The sequence below is a fragment of the Crotalus tigris genome, unplaced genomic scaffold (genome assembly GCF_016545835.1).
Source record: "Crotalus tigris isolate CLP2741 ecotype Arizona unplaced genomic scaffold, ASM1654583v1 scf7180000024280.1573445, whole genome shotgun sequence".
NCBI lineage: Eukaryota > Metazoa > Chordata > Lepidosauria > Squamata > Viperidae > Crotalus > Crotalus tigris.
In genome coordinates this window covers 206,903-224,504 of record NW_024100452.1, presented here as the reverse complement: position 1 = coordinate 224,504, position 17,602 = coordinate 206,903, and the positions used below count along the sequence as shown (strand labels likewise).

Genomic DNA, 17,602 nt, shown 5'->3' with positions numbered 1-17,602 from the left:
TATTTGACTTTGAAGGCCTTGAAAGGAGGACACTTTGACAGCCAGTGATCTAGTATAGTAGTAGAAACTAAAGGATCTAAACAAATATCAAAGTGGAAATTAGATATATTTGTCTAGTACAGTATTTTTATAGATAGTAGAACCAGCTTGATATAGTGATTAAAACATCATGCTAGAAACTGGAAAACCATGAGTTCTAATCCTGCCTTAGGCAAAAGTCAGCTGGGTTACATTGGTCTAATCATTTTCTCTCAGCCCTAGGAAGGAGGCAATGAGAAACGACTTCTGAAAACTGCAAGTACCTGTCCAGGCAGTCTCTGAGAATTGAACATGATTAAATGGAAGAAAAAAAATCTTTATAGAATAACCACATAGAATCTGGATTTATTTGGTATTTCACATTTGGCTATGGTAATTTACTAATACTAATATCAAAGTCTTTTTCCATATCAAACAATATAATTTCAGCATTGCCTTTTCTGTCTTTGCTCAGATCAATCAAATCCTCCCAATCACTTTTGCTTTGGGCATTATCCACTGTTTGCTCCACTGTAGCTCATCATAGAGTTAAACCTTACTCTCAATCTTTGAAGTAAACAAAATTCTCCATCCTTGATCTAATCCTCTTAAAAGAATGTTTCAAGTAGCTGGAAAATTTCAAACAGCTGTTATTCAGAGACTCTATTTTTATAGGATGGTATAATTGTTGTGATTTCTGACCATTTAAGTTGGCAAGAGAATTTAGTGGAAGATTTTATGGGATTACTCTGATTTAAAATTTAAACTGTAAATTATATATTGCATTGTGAATTGCAATTTATTGCTATGATTTCGATATAGGAACAACTGCATAATTGAAAAACAGCATATTTTAATTTCCTAGTTACCCATTCCTTGAGGGAAGTGTGATTTGGTACAAACCTGTTTGGTCTGGTAAGGGATGCTCCAACACCAGAGTCTCTTCTTTCTCTGACACCAGTAGCTTCTGATTCATTGAGAGATGTTCCATCTCGGTCGGTATCACTTGGTGTTGTGTGGCCATCAGACACTGAGTTCTGTTCAAACTCTAAAGAAATTTTACTTGGTGACTGACATGATAACGACTCACATTCACCAATGGATAAAGCATTATTTTTTTGTTCTGGTAATACATTTTTTGACCAGTCATCAATATATTCCTGAAGTCCATTGACATGTTGCAAAATATCGTCCAAATGAGGAAAAAGATTTTCCCTTTCCAGATCCAGAAGATCCCCCGTGCTGGCACATAAATGAGAACCTGGAACATTGTCATAAATGCTAACTCTACTTTCCTTTGAACAGGAAACAAGGGCTTTGTGTTCTTTAGATGTCTTGTTGGTTAATGAAACGCTGTCTCTCTTCCAGTTCAGGGCATTGTCTGTAGGCGAGAGACTTTCAATAGAAAGTGCCTTAGGAAATGTTCCTGGTTTGTGGTCTTTGGGAATATGAAATATTAAGTTTTCTTGGGAGTGAAATTCATTTTTGCAGTTTTGATCTATCACTTGCTTCAGTGTTGCTCCTGCAAGAACATCTAGGTCTTCTAGGTACATGCCACCCCGTTTATTTGCTTCATGGTATTTATGTTCTTTTAAGGAAGGAGTGCTTACGGCACTGTTGCTAATCTCCAGTTGGCTGCTTTCACTGCTATAATTGGCAGAAAATGGAGACCCTTGTCGGACTGGATCTTGGAGTGCAACTGTTTTATTTTGGAAGTCTCCATTCTCTACTTGCATGCAATGCATTTCCTTTAAGGTTCTGGGCTCATGCTGCAGAACAGGTGTACCAATGACTGAGACACTAGTCGATCCAGAGCCTTTTAGTTTTCCATGTTGTCCTTTGGGTTTTAATGTCTCCATACGCTTCAGAAAGGTTTTTGCTCTAGTTCGTGTTGTTTTCTCATTCCTGAAGTTGGGAGAGACTTCTGAAAGCTGGGAAGAAGGACCACCCTGTGCAGAAGTGTTTTTGACACAGTATTGTCCTGAACAGTTAGTTTCCCTGAAGAGGCTTGTGATTCCAGATTGACTCCTATGGTCACTTCCTCCACTGCTTTCACTATGAATAGATGACACCTCAGGCTCACTCAAATCAGTAAGCACACTTTCATTGCTGGTTGTGATTTTCATTTTACTGTCCCCTTGAAAGTCATGTTTGCCTGACTGATGAATCAAGGCATCAGAGTCTTCCACTCGAGACCATCGCTGGCTTGCTCTTTGAAAAGTCCATTTATTACTGATGGCACAAAGGTCTTCTTCATCTGAGTCTTCACTCTGAAAAACAATATATAACATTTGAATGTCCATTCATCCATCCATCTGTCCATCCATCCATCCATCCATCGATAACAAATCTGACAGATCTTTTTTCATCTTTCATCACTTTTGATTTGCAGATTTTGGGCTACTAATGACATACAACTTTTCATATGCATTTGCACACCCTTTTATCTACACTTATCCAAACACATATCATACTATACATACATACATGCTTTCCTCCCATTCTTTATCCCCCTCTCCATCAGTAATCTGCAGATCAAGGATGTTTTGTTGCTATTAGCAATGGGAAACTAATGTTATGTTTGCTGTTGATGAAGCCATCAGCAAACCTAATACTAAGGAGTGCCAGCTAACACACACACAGGGATGGAGAAACATTTGTAACTACCAGTTTCCGATTGTCATCAGGACATTGGATGGTCAAGATACTTTCTCATCTTGTACCAGCAAAATCCATTTGTCTTGCCATTTACAGAGAGATAGATAAGAAATAAATATCCATCAATGGACATTCCAGAGGCTCTTCTTGTCTTAGAAATAGAGGATGCAGATTCAGCCATGAATCACAATGAAATTTCATTAAATCGTAAGGAATCTGTAGGTTTTACTGGTTCAAACTCAAAGATGTATTAGTATCTAAAAGAATAAAGACTTTTTGATTAGCAGTTAGTTTGATTAGAATTATAAGTTTCTTAAGAATGGCAATGGAAGCCCAGATAGTACCCTAGTACTTTGGTTTCCTAAGATCTCATGCTATTCAGAATGTCTGAATTGTGTCCCTAAGTTTCTATTTTTGCTGAAATCTTGGCTCTTGACACTCAAGACTGTTTCTGGACTCTAGTTTAGTTGTCCTGATTTTGTGACAAGCCTTATTTCCAGTTTCCACTTTTTACATGATTGACTCTGGTTCTGATGTGAATTATTGGCTTTCTGTATTACTAATTTGATAGGGTGCTGACTTTTTCAGGTGCCTACTCCTAAACATAGGAGTTGGGGTCTATAGCAGGGGTCCCCAACCCCCAGTCTGCGGACCACATGCCAGCAACCAGTCTGCACAAAAAAACAAAGCCTCATCTGTGAGATGCAGGCAGCACACAAACCATGCTCCTTCTGGTCCGTGGAAAAAACTCTCTCCACGGAACCAGTCCCTGGTGCCCAAAAGGTTGGGGACCTCTGGTCTATAAGGTCTCCCAAAAGTGATTTTTCCAAAAGGCAACTGGACTTTCTTGGTTTTTTCTTTGAAAATGTTTCACTTCTCATCCAACAGTATAGGGTCTTGAAGTGCCAAAGCTTGGATGGCAAAGTATTGTCCTAGCTAAATAGAGTTCAGTATTTTTAAAAGTACTACACTGGGAAAGGATGTGTTATAGTAGTATGTTTTCAATATTTCTTTTATGTTTTGGTAAAAATGCAAAATAGATAAGATTCTATTGATACTGAGTTGCAATGTAGATGCTAAAATAGTAGTATGGAACCTGGCTGCATATGGAGAGGGGTAAAGGCAAATGCAGTAAAATAATGATTTACTGAATGACAGAATATTAAAATGTCTTAATGTGCTTTGAACATCTGTCTACTTCCCCAGAGGCATCTGAAAATAGAGTACAATTACATTATTCACAAGAAGCAAAGTCACTGAAGGTCTTTCTGTTATGATGCACATAAAAATTAGAGATCATATGAAGCAAAGAAATAAAATTATTATCTGAATAATTTCATATACACAGGAAATAAAAATACAATTTTACTTAAAATACAATTGTAAGTACTTAGATTTTCTGAAAAAAATCCTTTTGTATTGAAAAAAATATTTCATTTCTTAATTATTTTTAGTTCTCATCTTGAGTTGTCTGTATTTGTCTTCAAAGGTTGTCAAAGCTGAAATATTATGTATATTTTTCTATGAACAATTATTACTGAACAGAATGGGACTTCAGATTAAAGGTCTGTTGGACTGAAAAACATATCATGACATCATCTTAATTATACCTGATTCCTGATTAGCAAGATCACCCAAATAATTATGCCCAAAGTGGAAAATTACTTCTTCTAATTCTTCTAAGGAATTTTCACACTAAATGTTGATACAGAGACAACAGAGGAAAAGGGAAGAACACTGAGGTGTATTTTCTGAGATGTGAGTCATTGGGAGACCTAAGTTCACAGACAAATATATAATAACAAGAAGATTTGCTCTTGGTTATTTGATCCCTTGTCATCATATGATCAGACTATTGTAATTTGCTTTTACAGGTACATGGGGCTGCCTTCAAAGACCATTCAGGCAATTCGTCATGCACTGGTTGAAGTATTATCCAGACTCCCCCATGTAACACTACTATTGCTGGAATTGCATGCTGTCAGTCAGCTTGCCAGTGAGATTCAAGCCACTAGATATCCATTTTTAAAGCCCAACACGGCCTAGGGCCTAGATTTTTCTGTCTTCTCCAAATAGAACCTGCCCTTCTGGTGAGGTTTAGTAGAGAACCCTTCCTGAGGTTCCACGATTTGAGAGAATGCTATCAATAGGCATTTTGTGCTTGAGCTTTTTCAGAATACAGATCACACTTTTTGAGTGCAGCCCTCAGCCTGACAAATGGTATGACTGTCTGCTTTAAATCTACTTGAAAAGGAATGAAATGAAACAGCATCGGCATCCTATCCCATCCAAATCCTTCTTATTTTGCTTCAAGCACTGCTGGCAATGACTTCTCCAGCACCAATAAAAAGAATTTGTCAAGCATTTTGAGAGAGAATCCAATCTGTAAAAGGTTCCTTGGAGCAATGATCTGTACTATGCAAGTTCCTGATTAAAAAGTGCCCCAGGGAGAGGAGTGCCCTGTAAATAAAATGTTATTGGCTCCCTTACAGAAGTTTTCATATTGAATAGCATTTTCTACATTCCTTCTTAAAACCCCTTAAGCCTTAGATAACGCCTGTGTTATACAATGAGCTGTAAACATGGCAAATTTTATTTTAATAAGTCAGCACAAATGAAAGAAAATTAAAAGCAAAAATAAAAAAAAGTTTGTTGCTTTTTATCTGGCAGGGGATCATATTGTAGGGTCACACTCAGATTACCTAGTTAACCAAACAGACTTTCCTTGTATTTTGAAAAGACCCTTGGGAATTGTTACAATATAAACCCTTTCATTTGCTATTTTGCAGATATGCTCAAATCCCCAGATTCTTAGTGAGCAGTTAAAAAGGAATTGGAGAAAACCATTTTCTATGTGTGTATTTGGGAATGTCCAGTCTAGAGAAAAGAAGGACTAGTGGGACATGATAGCAGTATTCCAGTATTTGAGAGACTGCCACAAGGAGGAGGGGGTCAATTTATTTTCCAAAGCACCAGAGGGCAGGACAAGAAACAATAGATGGAACAATGATCAAGGAGAGAAGCAACCTGGAATTAAGGAGAAACTTCCTAACAATGAGGACAATTAACCAATGGAAGAGCTTGCCTTCAGACATGGTGGGCACTTCATCACTCAAGGTTTTTAAGAAGAGACTGGACAGTCACTTGTCTGAAATGATATAGGGACTCCTGCTTTAGCAGGGGGCTGGACTAGAAGATCTCCAAAATCCCATCCAGTTCTATTCTGATCTGATCTTTTTCTGAAACTAATTTTCTAGGATGCATTAGGAAAAGCATATTGATAAATTATGAACTTTGCTTCATCATATATTCCAGTGTTGCTGGAATTGCGTATGTCTAGTTTAATGAAGAGAAAGACGAGGGGGGACATGATAGCAGTGTTCCAGGGACTGCCACAAAGAAGAGGGAGTCAAACTATTTTCCAAAGCACCTGAAGGTAAAACAAGAAGCAATGGATGGAAACTAACCAAAGAAAGAAACAACCTAGGACTAAGGAGAAACTTCCTGACAGTTAGAACAATTAACCAGTGGAACAACCTGCCTCCAGAAATGGTGAATTCTCCAATACTGGAAGTTTGTAAGAAGAGACTGAACAGCCATTTGTCTGCAATGGTATAGGGTTTCCTGCCTGAGCAGGGGGTTGGACTAGATGACCTCCAAGATCCCTTCCAACTTCTTCTTCTTATTATTATTATTATTATTATTATCATCATCATCATCATCATCATCATCATCATAGTCAATCTTCAAAAACACAGTGATGATTGATAATAAAAACATCCTTTCCATTTTCTTATCAATAGAGTCTATGTATTATACAGTTGGATGATGCAAAAATTACAGGGAGATAACAATTTAAGATACAACAATTAGATACAACATCCTCTGTGGCTTTGATTTCAGGAGATTTTAAGTATTTTCATTTACATAAAAATATATGAATACGTATATACTTGCTTTTTTTCTTTGGAAGTTCAGATCAAGTTTCATTGAGGCACATTTATTCAGTGTGTTTAGTCGTCTAAAAATAAAACAAGAATCATACTGAATTTATTGAATGGCTCTTCATAATATCAAATTTAGTTCCTCCTTTGATTTGAATGCAAGATGCATGGTAAATTCCTATTAATGAGATTGTAATAGGAAATTAGAAGCACATATAATCTAGCAATTAGTCTGATGGTTTGAAAAAAAATGTTATTTGTATTTGTTATCATAACTAGAAATGGACTTTTATATAACATTTAAGCACAAATGTTATATAATTATTTATTTGCCTAAATGTATATTCCATTTCACCAGTGATTTTAGGCAGCTTATATACTGTTTAAGCAAAACAAAAAACAATATCATCATCTGAGCCAGGAATCACCTACCCTCCAAGCATTTGTCTCCAGTTAACTGACATTTCTTGCTTCAGAGTTTTTGTAAAAGCACTGTGCTAATAGTCTTTCTGGATGACCAAAGGAAAGTGGCTGTCTTTGAAGGCAGTCTGTTCCAGATGAGGAGGGCTACTGTTGAGGAGACCTGTTGCTGGACCCCAATCCTTGGACACTAGGACATACTGGTATGGCAACTTGAATGATGTATCAAAATACATCACAAAAATGTCTGAACAGTTCCCACAAAAATAACAAGACTGAATATTTGTGTTTTACTATTTTAATTGCAATAAAATCTAAAAACTGAAAGTAATTAAAAGAATACCAAACGGACAGGTACAAGGGAACCAAAGTAGTACAGTAGTACTCATGTCAGAATATTTACTATTTAGAATATTTTAAATGACATGTAGGAAGCAAAGTACCTTTGTATGTGCAGGAAATATAAGCCATATAAAACAAAAGCATACATTAAATCAGTGAGAAATAGAGACATGCCTGTTATGAGTAGTATAACCATTCTAATGTTGGTATCTGTTCCTGAGAGCAGATCCAACAATCATTGCTGAGTAAACTTTTTATTTATTAGGTCCCTCTATTTGGTTGGCTTGGAATTATTATTCTATAACACCTGTTTTCTATAAACTCTATCTTGGTGTCCTTTTTTAACCATGAGTTGATCTCCTCAAGATTAAATATTTAAGCAATGACAGAATCCATTTTTTAAAAAGAACGCTATTTTTTTTCCAAAGTGAACACCTGTATTTTAATGAAGGCAATAAGCCAATTTAAGCTTACTGGTTTTAAGCAAAAATAATGTCCCATCTTCTGGGGCCTTTTCAAAACTTTGAAACAGATTGCCAAAGATATGGAAGAATTTAAGTCTTTAGTTCTTCAATTAAATCCAGTCCACTTGGAATCCTTACACCCGCTTGAAGTGACAATGGCAGAAGACATGATTCTCCATCTGTGATATTTGTCAGATCCTAAGCAAGACCACTTTAAGAAAAACTAGTTAATAATATTTTGATCCATTTCAGGACAAACTGCTTTTATCTTGTTGAGTGTGAGAAGCTAAATAAAATTAAAATGCTAGAACACCAACAATCTTCTACAGAAAAGGTATTGTGAAATTGTTTCCTTGCAGTTTGCCAACAGAAGCAACAATTCATATATATGCCTGGTGAACTCATTCATAACTAATACTCTTTGAAAACACAGCAGGTTTTTTTAAGGCCAACATGTTGCATTTTCCAATTATGATCCACTCAGAAAGCTCAAGTTTACTTGAGGCCCAGGTTTGGGAACCAGCTGAGCTGCTGTAAACTGAGGATGAATGAAAGTCATGATTTCCAACAGAGGCTGGTAACTATCAATATTTGTCTAAAATTTGCAGAATCCTCTGCATTGTGTAAAATGCTATAACTTTTACAAAGTATACTAAAATAATAGTGTGAAACAGAAGCACATTACCTACAAAGAGTTTCTACAAGGTCTTTGTCAAGAAAATCATGGTCTTTCTTCACAGCAGCAATATCAATAGAGAACTGGTAATCTACAAGAGAAGAGGTACTTATTTCCACAGCAACAAACACTTGACTTTGAAAGATATTGGATACATTTTCAGACAGCATATAAAAAAAACAAATGTTAAAATTTATTCATTAAAATTATATTAATATATTGTGTTCTGAATGCAATACAACATTAGAATATTCATTTTTCAACTTTTTTTTTGTAAATAAGTAACATTCAGTTCTGATCACTATTATAGAAAAACAATTATTGTTCCTTCCCTGCCTGATTTTTCTACTCTCCACCCTTTGGAGAGTAGAAAGTAAAGGACAAGGAGTTAGGGTAGGCTACATTAGTAGAAAGCTCTTTTACTCTTGTAAAAGAGTAAAAGTATGTATTTGAAGGACAAGGAGTTAGGGTAGGCTACATTAGTAGAAAGCTCTTTTACTCTTCTGCATTTACCACTTCACCTTTATTAGCACCATCTTTAATGAAAAGCACATATAAATTGTATAGTGACATCATACAAACTACTTGCCAATAAAATAATTTGAGCATATAACACTAAGCATTCCATTTGGCTTTTGAAAGGCATCTGGTGGTCATTCTCAAAAAATTGTGGGTGGAGCCCAGGCAAAACCTACATTTTTTTGATCGTGCCAACCAAACTGTTAGGTTCTTTTTGGATTCTCCTTTTTTCAAGTTTAATCTTGATGTTGCACATTAGTTTAGGTACATCTATACAATACTGAGCCCAAGAATATTTCAACATGCAGATTTAATTCTTTAATTCAATGTGATTTTATAGTTAACCCAAGATCATCAATAGTGTTCCTATAGATGAAATCTACCAGATTTAGTTCTCACATTTTGGAAAATGCAGGTGTTCTCCCTTCAACAATATAACGTCAAAACAAACGCAATAGTTTTTGCTGTAACTAAGATTATGGATTAACCATGGATTTATAAAACATACCTTCATAAAGTTGAGCATATTGGGGGAATCCAGCAGCCCGTAACCAAGCACAGGACTCTTTTGCTTCACGCTCTGAAGAATAAGGAAAAAACATACATCAAACAATTTATTAATACACAATTGGTCTCTTAGCCAATTGTTCAGAAAACTATTCCCAACAAAGCAACCAACGTCTGTGGAACATTATGTGTGTGTGTGCTTAGAATCTTCAGGTTTGAATATTTTCATTTAAAATTCATACCTGATTTATATCAGACCAGGTGTCATGCACAATTTCAGCAACCCAAAGGGAGCAGTAGAAAATGTTATATAAAATCATACAATTTCCCTGGAGTGTATCCCAAATAATTGTGACAGTAATTTGATTGTAATCAGCGTTTTCATGGAGGGTATCACTCCTATATTATTTAATATTATGTGATTATAAATAGTAATTTCTAATCTTTGTGGCATCAATGCAGTATATAGATGGTTGATTTTGAAATTGTAACATCTCAAAGGGAGGAGAAACAACAATGGGAGAAAGTCATAAGCGATTCTCTTGAGGAGTTTGAGCAGAAGCAAAGGAAATGGGGAGGAAAATTTAAAAGCCAGGAGAAAACTTTCAAGAGCTTATACAACAGTTGAAAAACAAGGAAGGTAGATTGGATCAGAGAGAGTTAGAATAGAAGGAAGAAGCTAGGGAGGAATATGTGGTTTGTCATCCTGGTCAACCAAAAAAACATCTCTTGTTCTAAAAGAATCCAGGCAAACTATGACATATAAATGATGCTCAAACAGGAACAGATTGTTTATTAAAGTGGCAATTTTATACACACATGGGGTAAGGGAGATGGAGGAGGTGCTTGCCAAGTCCAAATAGACCTATTACCAAAGGTTTGCTAAGATATTTAGTAGTCTTGGGGGTGAGGAGAGAGGATTTGGAAGATTAAATACAAAGCATGTTGGGAATGGTAGTTATACATTAGAAAAAGTACATATATTACTGGAAATATGCACAAAATATTGCTGAAGGGCATATTCTAAAGAATTTTATTTTACTAAAATATGCATACAGTACAAACATTATGGGAAATAAAAACTATGCATGGCAATTATTGTGTTGTCTTTTAAAAGAGGCAAAAAACTGAAACTGTAATAACTAAGGACAAGAAAAATGGGAAATTGGTAAAATTAAAATGGAAAAATATATTCATCTGTATTAGTTATCAGTCATAAATTTAATTAGCTTTGGGTAATAACATATCATTCATTATTCCTTTGCCAAAATCATGTTTGTCAATATCTGTGCTCAGATATTGTCACCTGTCTTGAAATATGTCACTATTTGTCAAAAAGTTAAGTGCTTTATGCATGTTATGTGCATATTTAGGGAATGAGTACTTAATACTTTAAAACACTCTCAGCAAGTATGTTCATAGAATACTTCCTTTTATGATCTTTGACATGAAAATATACTTGAAATATGGATATTTGTTTTATTTCCTCTGCTTTTGATGAGAGAAGCTCAGGTATATATATACATGTTCTTCAACCTACTCATGCATGTCTCACAAGTAGACTTAGTTATATAAATCTTCCCCACATGAGCAACTGCTTGATTATAAGATTTATTATCTAGAGCTGGTGAAAATGTGTATAAATTTCTCTACATTAATTTTTTATTGCAAAAATATACTGTCCTGCCCAATTTCAAACAGAGCAATAAAAGAGTGATAGTATGGCATACGCATGAATGTGAGGTTATGTACATGTGCACAAATAAAAATCAGAAATTGTGATTACATCCCATCCCTGCACTGCTGAAGAAAAGGCAGTGTAGTAAAGAATGACCCATAGTGCCATCTATCTAATGTTTAAATAGCTTTTTCTAACAAAGAAAGAAGAAAGGGTAGTTTTATCACAATTCTGTGCACTGAATCTTAAAGGCTATGAAGTCAATACCATCTTTTTAGAGCCGATGCAATGTTACTCTTTCAAAAGCGGGCGAAGCTTTTCAAGCAGCTAATGTGCCTAAAAAGAAAGTCTCTGTCCATTGAGTAGCTCTAAAGTTATGTGAAGGAACCTTTGTTTTTTTCTAAGACAGATTCAATGTGGAAGAATACAATAGTTTAGATTTCATAGACAACTCAGGCTCAGTTCATTAGATTTCTCTCCAAGAATATTTCAAAAATGCTATAAGATGATAATCAGTACATAATGGTAGATAATTAATTAGTTAGATACTGTACGAATACCTGAGTGAAATGTTACACAAGATTAGCACACTCTATTATAAAGGCTATATTGAATCATGTTAATAAGATTTTTACACAAAATGGAAAATACATTTCACATAATGTATTAAAACAATTCATTTCTTTTGATATAATGATAGCTTAGTACTGATTCTAACGTGATGATCAGATAATATGAAACTTCCAAAGCCATTCTCTATATGTTTTTAGAGGCAAATAAGAGGAAAGGAAACCTTTCTTCATAAGGCAATCCACTCTGAATCAAAGATATCATCAAATATTGATAAAGAGTTCTGGTAAGTATTTTTATAATTTGTTCCTTCTTTAGTTATGTTTCCTGAAGCGCAAAAAGTCTCAATAGTTATTTACTACTACTATCTAGGTAATCCTAGATCTCATTGGGGAATTTAGCAGCCAGATCCAAAGCTATGATGGTCAGCCCCTCTCCGCAGTCACACGATCACACTTAGGGCACTCAGTAACCAGGCCACATTTGCAGTGTCCCATGGTCACATGACCATGTTTTATGACGGTTTTGCTGAAAGACGGTTTTACTTCCAGTTTTTGACAAAACCAGGTTATTTTTGACAAAATAACTGCAGCATTTGCTTAACAACTGCCTCAAAAAAGATTCTAAAATCAGGTCAGTGTGGGTGATTAGATTTACAATTGTCACAACTCACAAGTGCGATGGGCAGGCTCCATTATGGTTGTAACTCAAGGACTACCTGAATTTAGATTTTAGTGCCTCCCAACTTCAGAATGTCTTTGGGTGGCTCATAACAATAACAACAAAAATCAATTGATTGATTAATTGATTACATGCCATTGTTGTTATTGGCTCATAGCAGCCACATGGTTAAAATAAATAGGAAATATAATGAAGGAAATAATTGAATGACAATTTGAACACTAACATCAATACATATACAATCAATATCAGACACCTCTGATTAAGTATAGAGGAATTTTTATCCACCCTACCCCAAGGGAGAACAGCCAGATCTAAGGCCTTCTGGAACAGGATTAGAGTGGGAGTTGTCTGAAGCTCAGAGGAGGGCCTATTCCAGAGGATAGCCATCTGTATATGTATGGGGTGGGGGAGAAATATAGCATAATAATTCCCCTGTATTCCCTTTAGAAAAAATGGACTGTAGCATTTTAGGTAACAGTAAATCAAATGAAGGCCTCTAAACTGAAGTGAACTTCATTTTAAGTATTCCTTTTAAAAAATTCCTTAAGCTTAAATAATTTTAATTGGACTAAATCTAATCTACTGTTGGGCAATACTTTTATTAATACCAACCCAAATGATACAAAATAACATGTATGATTTTGATCTATATTTGCAATGACTCTGCAGAAGAATAATATTATTATATCTTTAAGGAGGTTGGCTAAGAAGATTCTTGAATGATTTTACAGTTCAAGCTATATCTTTATTCTTAAAACCTGACAGCCACTAGCATTGCCTGAGAAGGCCTGAAGAGGCCCAATGTGGTAGCCTTCCTCCTTCTTTGGATGAAACTCCAAAATTTCCAACCAAGCTTTGACTTAATAGCTAGGAATTCTGGGAACCACAGTCAATACATTTGAAGGGACCAATCTGGAAAAAATAGAAGACATACAAGGATGGTTCAATTTTTATGAATTTATTTTTCAGTAGAGAAGATTTTAGAGCATAGTGGGAAATTAGTCAATTAGTCTGAAAAGGAGGCAGAGATTCTTATAATAAATCCCAAAGAATGCTGCACTCCCTAGAAATCACATGGGAATAGTAATCTGCTGTAGTAACAGTTCTATGAAATTTACTCTGTAGATAAGCTTTTTATTGCCGAAACACCACTCAATTTCCAGTAACCCTTTTTTGAAGAAACCAAATTACAGATGAGTATTGCAAATCCTAAAACATCTGACGTGTATGTTTGTGTGTGTGTACATGTGTGAGAGAGATCTATACAGCTTATAACATATATATCAGAATCTCTTAAATAATTCCTAGAAAATCCTGGAAAGCAGAAGTAAATATGGATAGTTTAATATGGATAGTTTTTTGAAATAAAGTATAAGATTAAACTGTAATTTATTTAGGTTGTAAATTAGTTAAGAAATCAGAACTTCAAATTGAATTAAAGATCTCAAAAGAAGTTACATGAACAGAGATATTTTTTTACATCCCATAAAAGGCAGAATAATTAAAAGTTCTAATTCATTCAAAGTGTAACAAATTACTGAAAGTTAACTCCAACCTTTAAAAATTAAAAAAAAATCAAGTATGAATAAATGTAACCATTTTTGGCTGAGAAGGATTTTAGAAATAAAAATGAAATATTGCCAAAATGATGTTTGTATTCAGACATTTAAAAATATCTCTACAACAAGATGGACAAAATATGATAAATACCTTTAATGCAAGTAGAAAATGTTCTGAATTAAAGAAGACAGCTATGTATTGAAAGAAGAGCTTGGGTATCCCAGATGTGATATACTATTAAAAAGGATTTCAACTGGACAAGTCATTGCAGTAATACATGATGATACAGAGAAAGATTGGGTAACATGAACTACAAAGAATATTCACATAAAATATGTATCACCTCATCATGGTACATAAGCATATGCAACTTATATAAATTCTTGTTTTAGATATAACATTCACATATATGGAGAAAGTGGTTGAACAATTTTTTATTTTTTTGTTCAACTAATGTTTTGATCCCCTTTAAACACAGAAGAACAAAGAATTTGTTCAGACAGCTAGATTCCTGGTGTCTAAATGGACCAAAACTTCCACTAATTTTTCTTGGATGCAATAAGGTTATAGTAAAACCACATATGCTTCTCTGCCTCTACAGAAACTTAATTTTGAAATACTATGTACAAAATCTATGAAAGTCCAAACAATTATTTGCCTTAATAGCATTCTTTAACATGTGCGTGCACACATAGACACACAGAAATACACACACTCACATACACACAAACACACACAAAATTCTACTCATAACAAAGCACAGGTAAACTGGCAGTAAACTAGAATTAAATGCATATTATCATGAAGTATAATGCTAAGAATGAAGACATGGGTATTAAGCTGGTTCAGCTATAAAAATTGAGATTAGCGTAAATGGGTTTTGTGTTCACAGATTCCCAAACTCTTGATTTTTAGTTTACCTACCAGAATATGGATGTCCTGGCTGCCAGCTAGTAGTCTGCATTAAGTCTGATGAGTCATGCAAATTATGCTGTATATCCTTGATTTAAACAAGCAATAACTTTTCTGTTCAAAATTCATTCCCAGTAGGAAGAAAGAAAAATGAACATTTACAAACAGGTGGACTTTTTAAACAGCACTAGTGGGAAAGGAGCAAGATGACCCCAGTAACTTTGTCCAGATGCTATGAAAGGGAAAAGATATTGGAACAAGCTGATTTACTAAGAAATTCTGTCTGCAGCCCTTTGTGTATCTAAGGATTAATGAGCAACTTGGAGGAGATGACAACCAATAACCTTCAAATGGCTGTTAATTCCGGAAAGTAATATGTAGCAAGGTTATTAAAGCAATTATTAAAGTAATGGAAAACTGTACAGACTATAGACAGGACATCTTCATTTATGAGACAACAACATTTCCTTTTTAGAAAAATGCTCTCCAGACTTTTCAGTTGGATTCCTGAAATGACTACTGAAGCAAGATGTTTAAATTTCTTATAAACAGTAGATAAATTAGGGATTTGGGATGAAGACCAAGTACACTAAATTATTCTTTTTGAGTGTGTTATTATAGCACTCAGCTTTATAAAATAAATTAAAGTGAATTAAAATTGTTGAGATGATGCTGCCTGTTCAAGCCCACATGATACCTTCCAAATATGTTGAGACTGCAACTCCGAAAATTGCTAACATTAATTAAGGGATATGTGGCCCCCAACGCCTCTATTAAACACCAGGTGGGGAACACTGTCTCAAAAATTCTAGCCATGCTTATCAGGGATTTTAAATTTAGGTACCTTAACCCCATAAGGTCAGAGAAAATGCTGGTCAGTTTAGGAACAATATTATATTTGAATAATATTTTATATATTTACTAATAAACAGTTGGTGTCAGAGAAAATGCTAGCCAGTTGAAGAACGGTATTTTATTTGAATAATATTTAATATTTTTACTAATAAGTAGTTGGTGTTGGTGTTGGAGTTGGTGAGGGAGGGATGATCATTGATCCTCCCTTATGGGATGGATGCTCTTATCTGGAGGACCATGAGGTTCACTCTTTCCATTATTACAGTTATATATTTACATAGAAGTACAGGTAGTCCTCAACTTATAATCACAATTGAACTCAAAATTTCTGTTGCTAAGTGAGACAGTTATTAAGTGAGTTATGCCCCATGTTACAAACCCTCTTGCCACAATTGTTAAGTGAATCACTACAGTATTTAAAGTTAGCAACATGGTTAAGTTAATCTGGCTTTCCATTGACTTTGCTTGGCAGAAGGTCGTGAAAAGGGATCACATGACCCCAGGAAACTGCAACTGTCATGAATCCGAGTGACTATGGGGATGCTGCAATGGTCATGTGTGAAAAATGGTCATGTCACTTTTTTCAGTGTTGTTGTAACTTTAAACAGTCACTAAATGAACTGTTGTAAATGGAGGACTACCTGTATTGGAAGAAATTATCTCTTGCTTCAGAATGAGATATCATTGGTAATCTTAGCTCTACATTTCTACCTTAGTTTTGATTGGAAATGCTGTCAAAGTCTTGATCCTATCTCTACAGGTTATGTGTACTTGAAGTTAAACTTGTCTAGAAACTATCGAGCTCCCTCTTACTTGGGTTTTCTCTGTGGATGGGTGCCACTCCACTGAAAGGGGTAGATCTATGGCTTGCATACTTTCTGGGCTCATGGCTATGTTGGATTTGCAGGTGTAGTCTCTGGCCAAAGGACCCTTCTCCCAAGCATTTGATAAAGCAGAATCTACTTCTTGGTAAGATAAAACAATGTGGGATAGACAGTACCACCACCAGATAGATTTACAGTTAGCTGACCAACCACACTCAGCATATAGTTCTAATGTAACTACATCTACATGGAGGGAAACATGTAGAGAGTATCTCAAAGTTCTATCTTGAGTCTAGTGCTTTTCAATATCTTCATAAATAACTTAGATGAGGGGATTGAAGGGGCACTCATCAAATTTGCAAATGATACCAAGCTGGAAGGAATTGCTAACACTTTGGAAGATAGACTCAGGATTCAGAAGAATCTTGACAGACTTGAGCATTTGGTCTTAGCCAACAAGATGCAGTTCAGTGGTGAGAAAAATAAGGTTCTGCTCTTAGTCAGGAGAAAATATATCCTCAGGTACAGGATAGACAGTATTTGGCTCAACAGTAGTACCTGTGAGAGGGATCTAGATGTCCTGGTGAACCAGCGCTTCACTCAACAATGTGTTGTTACTGCCAAAAAAGCCAACACAGTCCTAGGCTGTGTCATCAAGATCACAGAAGTGGTAGTACGGCTCTATACTGAACCAGTGAGGCCACATTTAGTTCTGGTCACTAAGATATAAAAAATATTCTGGGACCTTAAAAAAAGTACAGTACAACTTTCCTGTACAAAAGTTGAGATTTTTTCCCCTTCTCTTACATGTAAGTTTTTATTCCTAAATTATATAAATAAACTATTCATTGAACTAAATCCAACCATGCCATGTGGCAAATTAAAAATACTAAGTTGAGGAAGGGTAGGATTTTAAGATGTATTAAGCCAAAATACACCACTTATGGATTTCATTAACTATGCATGTGTTG

The 17,602-nt window shown here is 35.2% G+C and overlaps 1 protein-coding gene across 7 annotated transcripts in view; it reads right to left on the bottom strand.

Annotated features, from left to right (window-relative positions):
• STARD13 (StAR related lipid transfer domain containing 13) overlaps positions 1-17,602 on the bottom strand; it is a 103,812-nt gene that overhangs the window by 29,553 nt on the left and 56,657 nt on the right. For 5 of the 7 annotated variants that reach the window (XM_039323605.1, XM_039323609.1, XM_039323611.1 and 2 more), the window contains exons 2-5: positions 9,550-9,621; positions 8,532-8,613; positions 6,634-6,697; positions 922-2,288 (exon numbers count right to left, since the gene is read on the bottom strand). In XM_039323605.1, coding sequence (XP_039179539.1) covers positions 922-2,288; positions 6,634-6,697; positions 8,532-8,613; positions 9,550-9,621 — 1,585 coding nt within the window. Of the gene's footprint in view, positions 1-921; positions 2,289-6,633; positions 6,698-8,531; positions 8,614-9,549; positions 9,622-14,964; positions 15,158-17,602 lie in introns of those variants that run through there. The other 2 variants (XM_039323607.1, XM_039323610.1) reach the window with 2 other exon arrangements.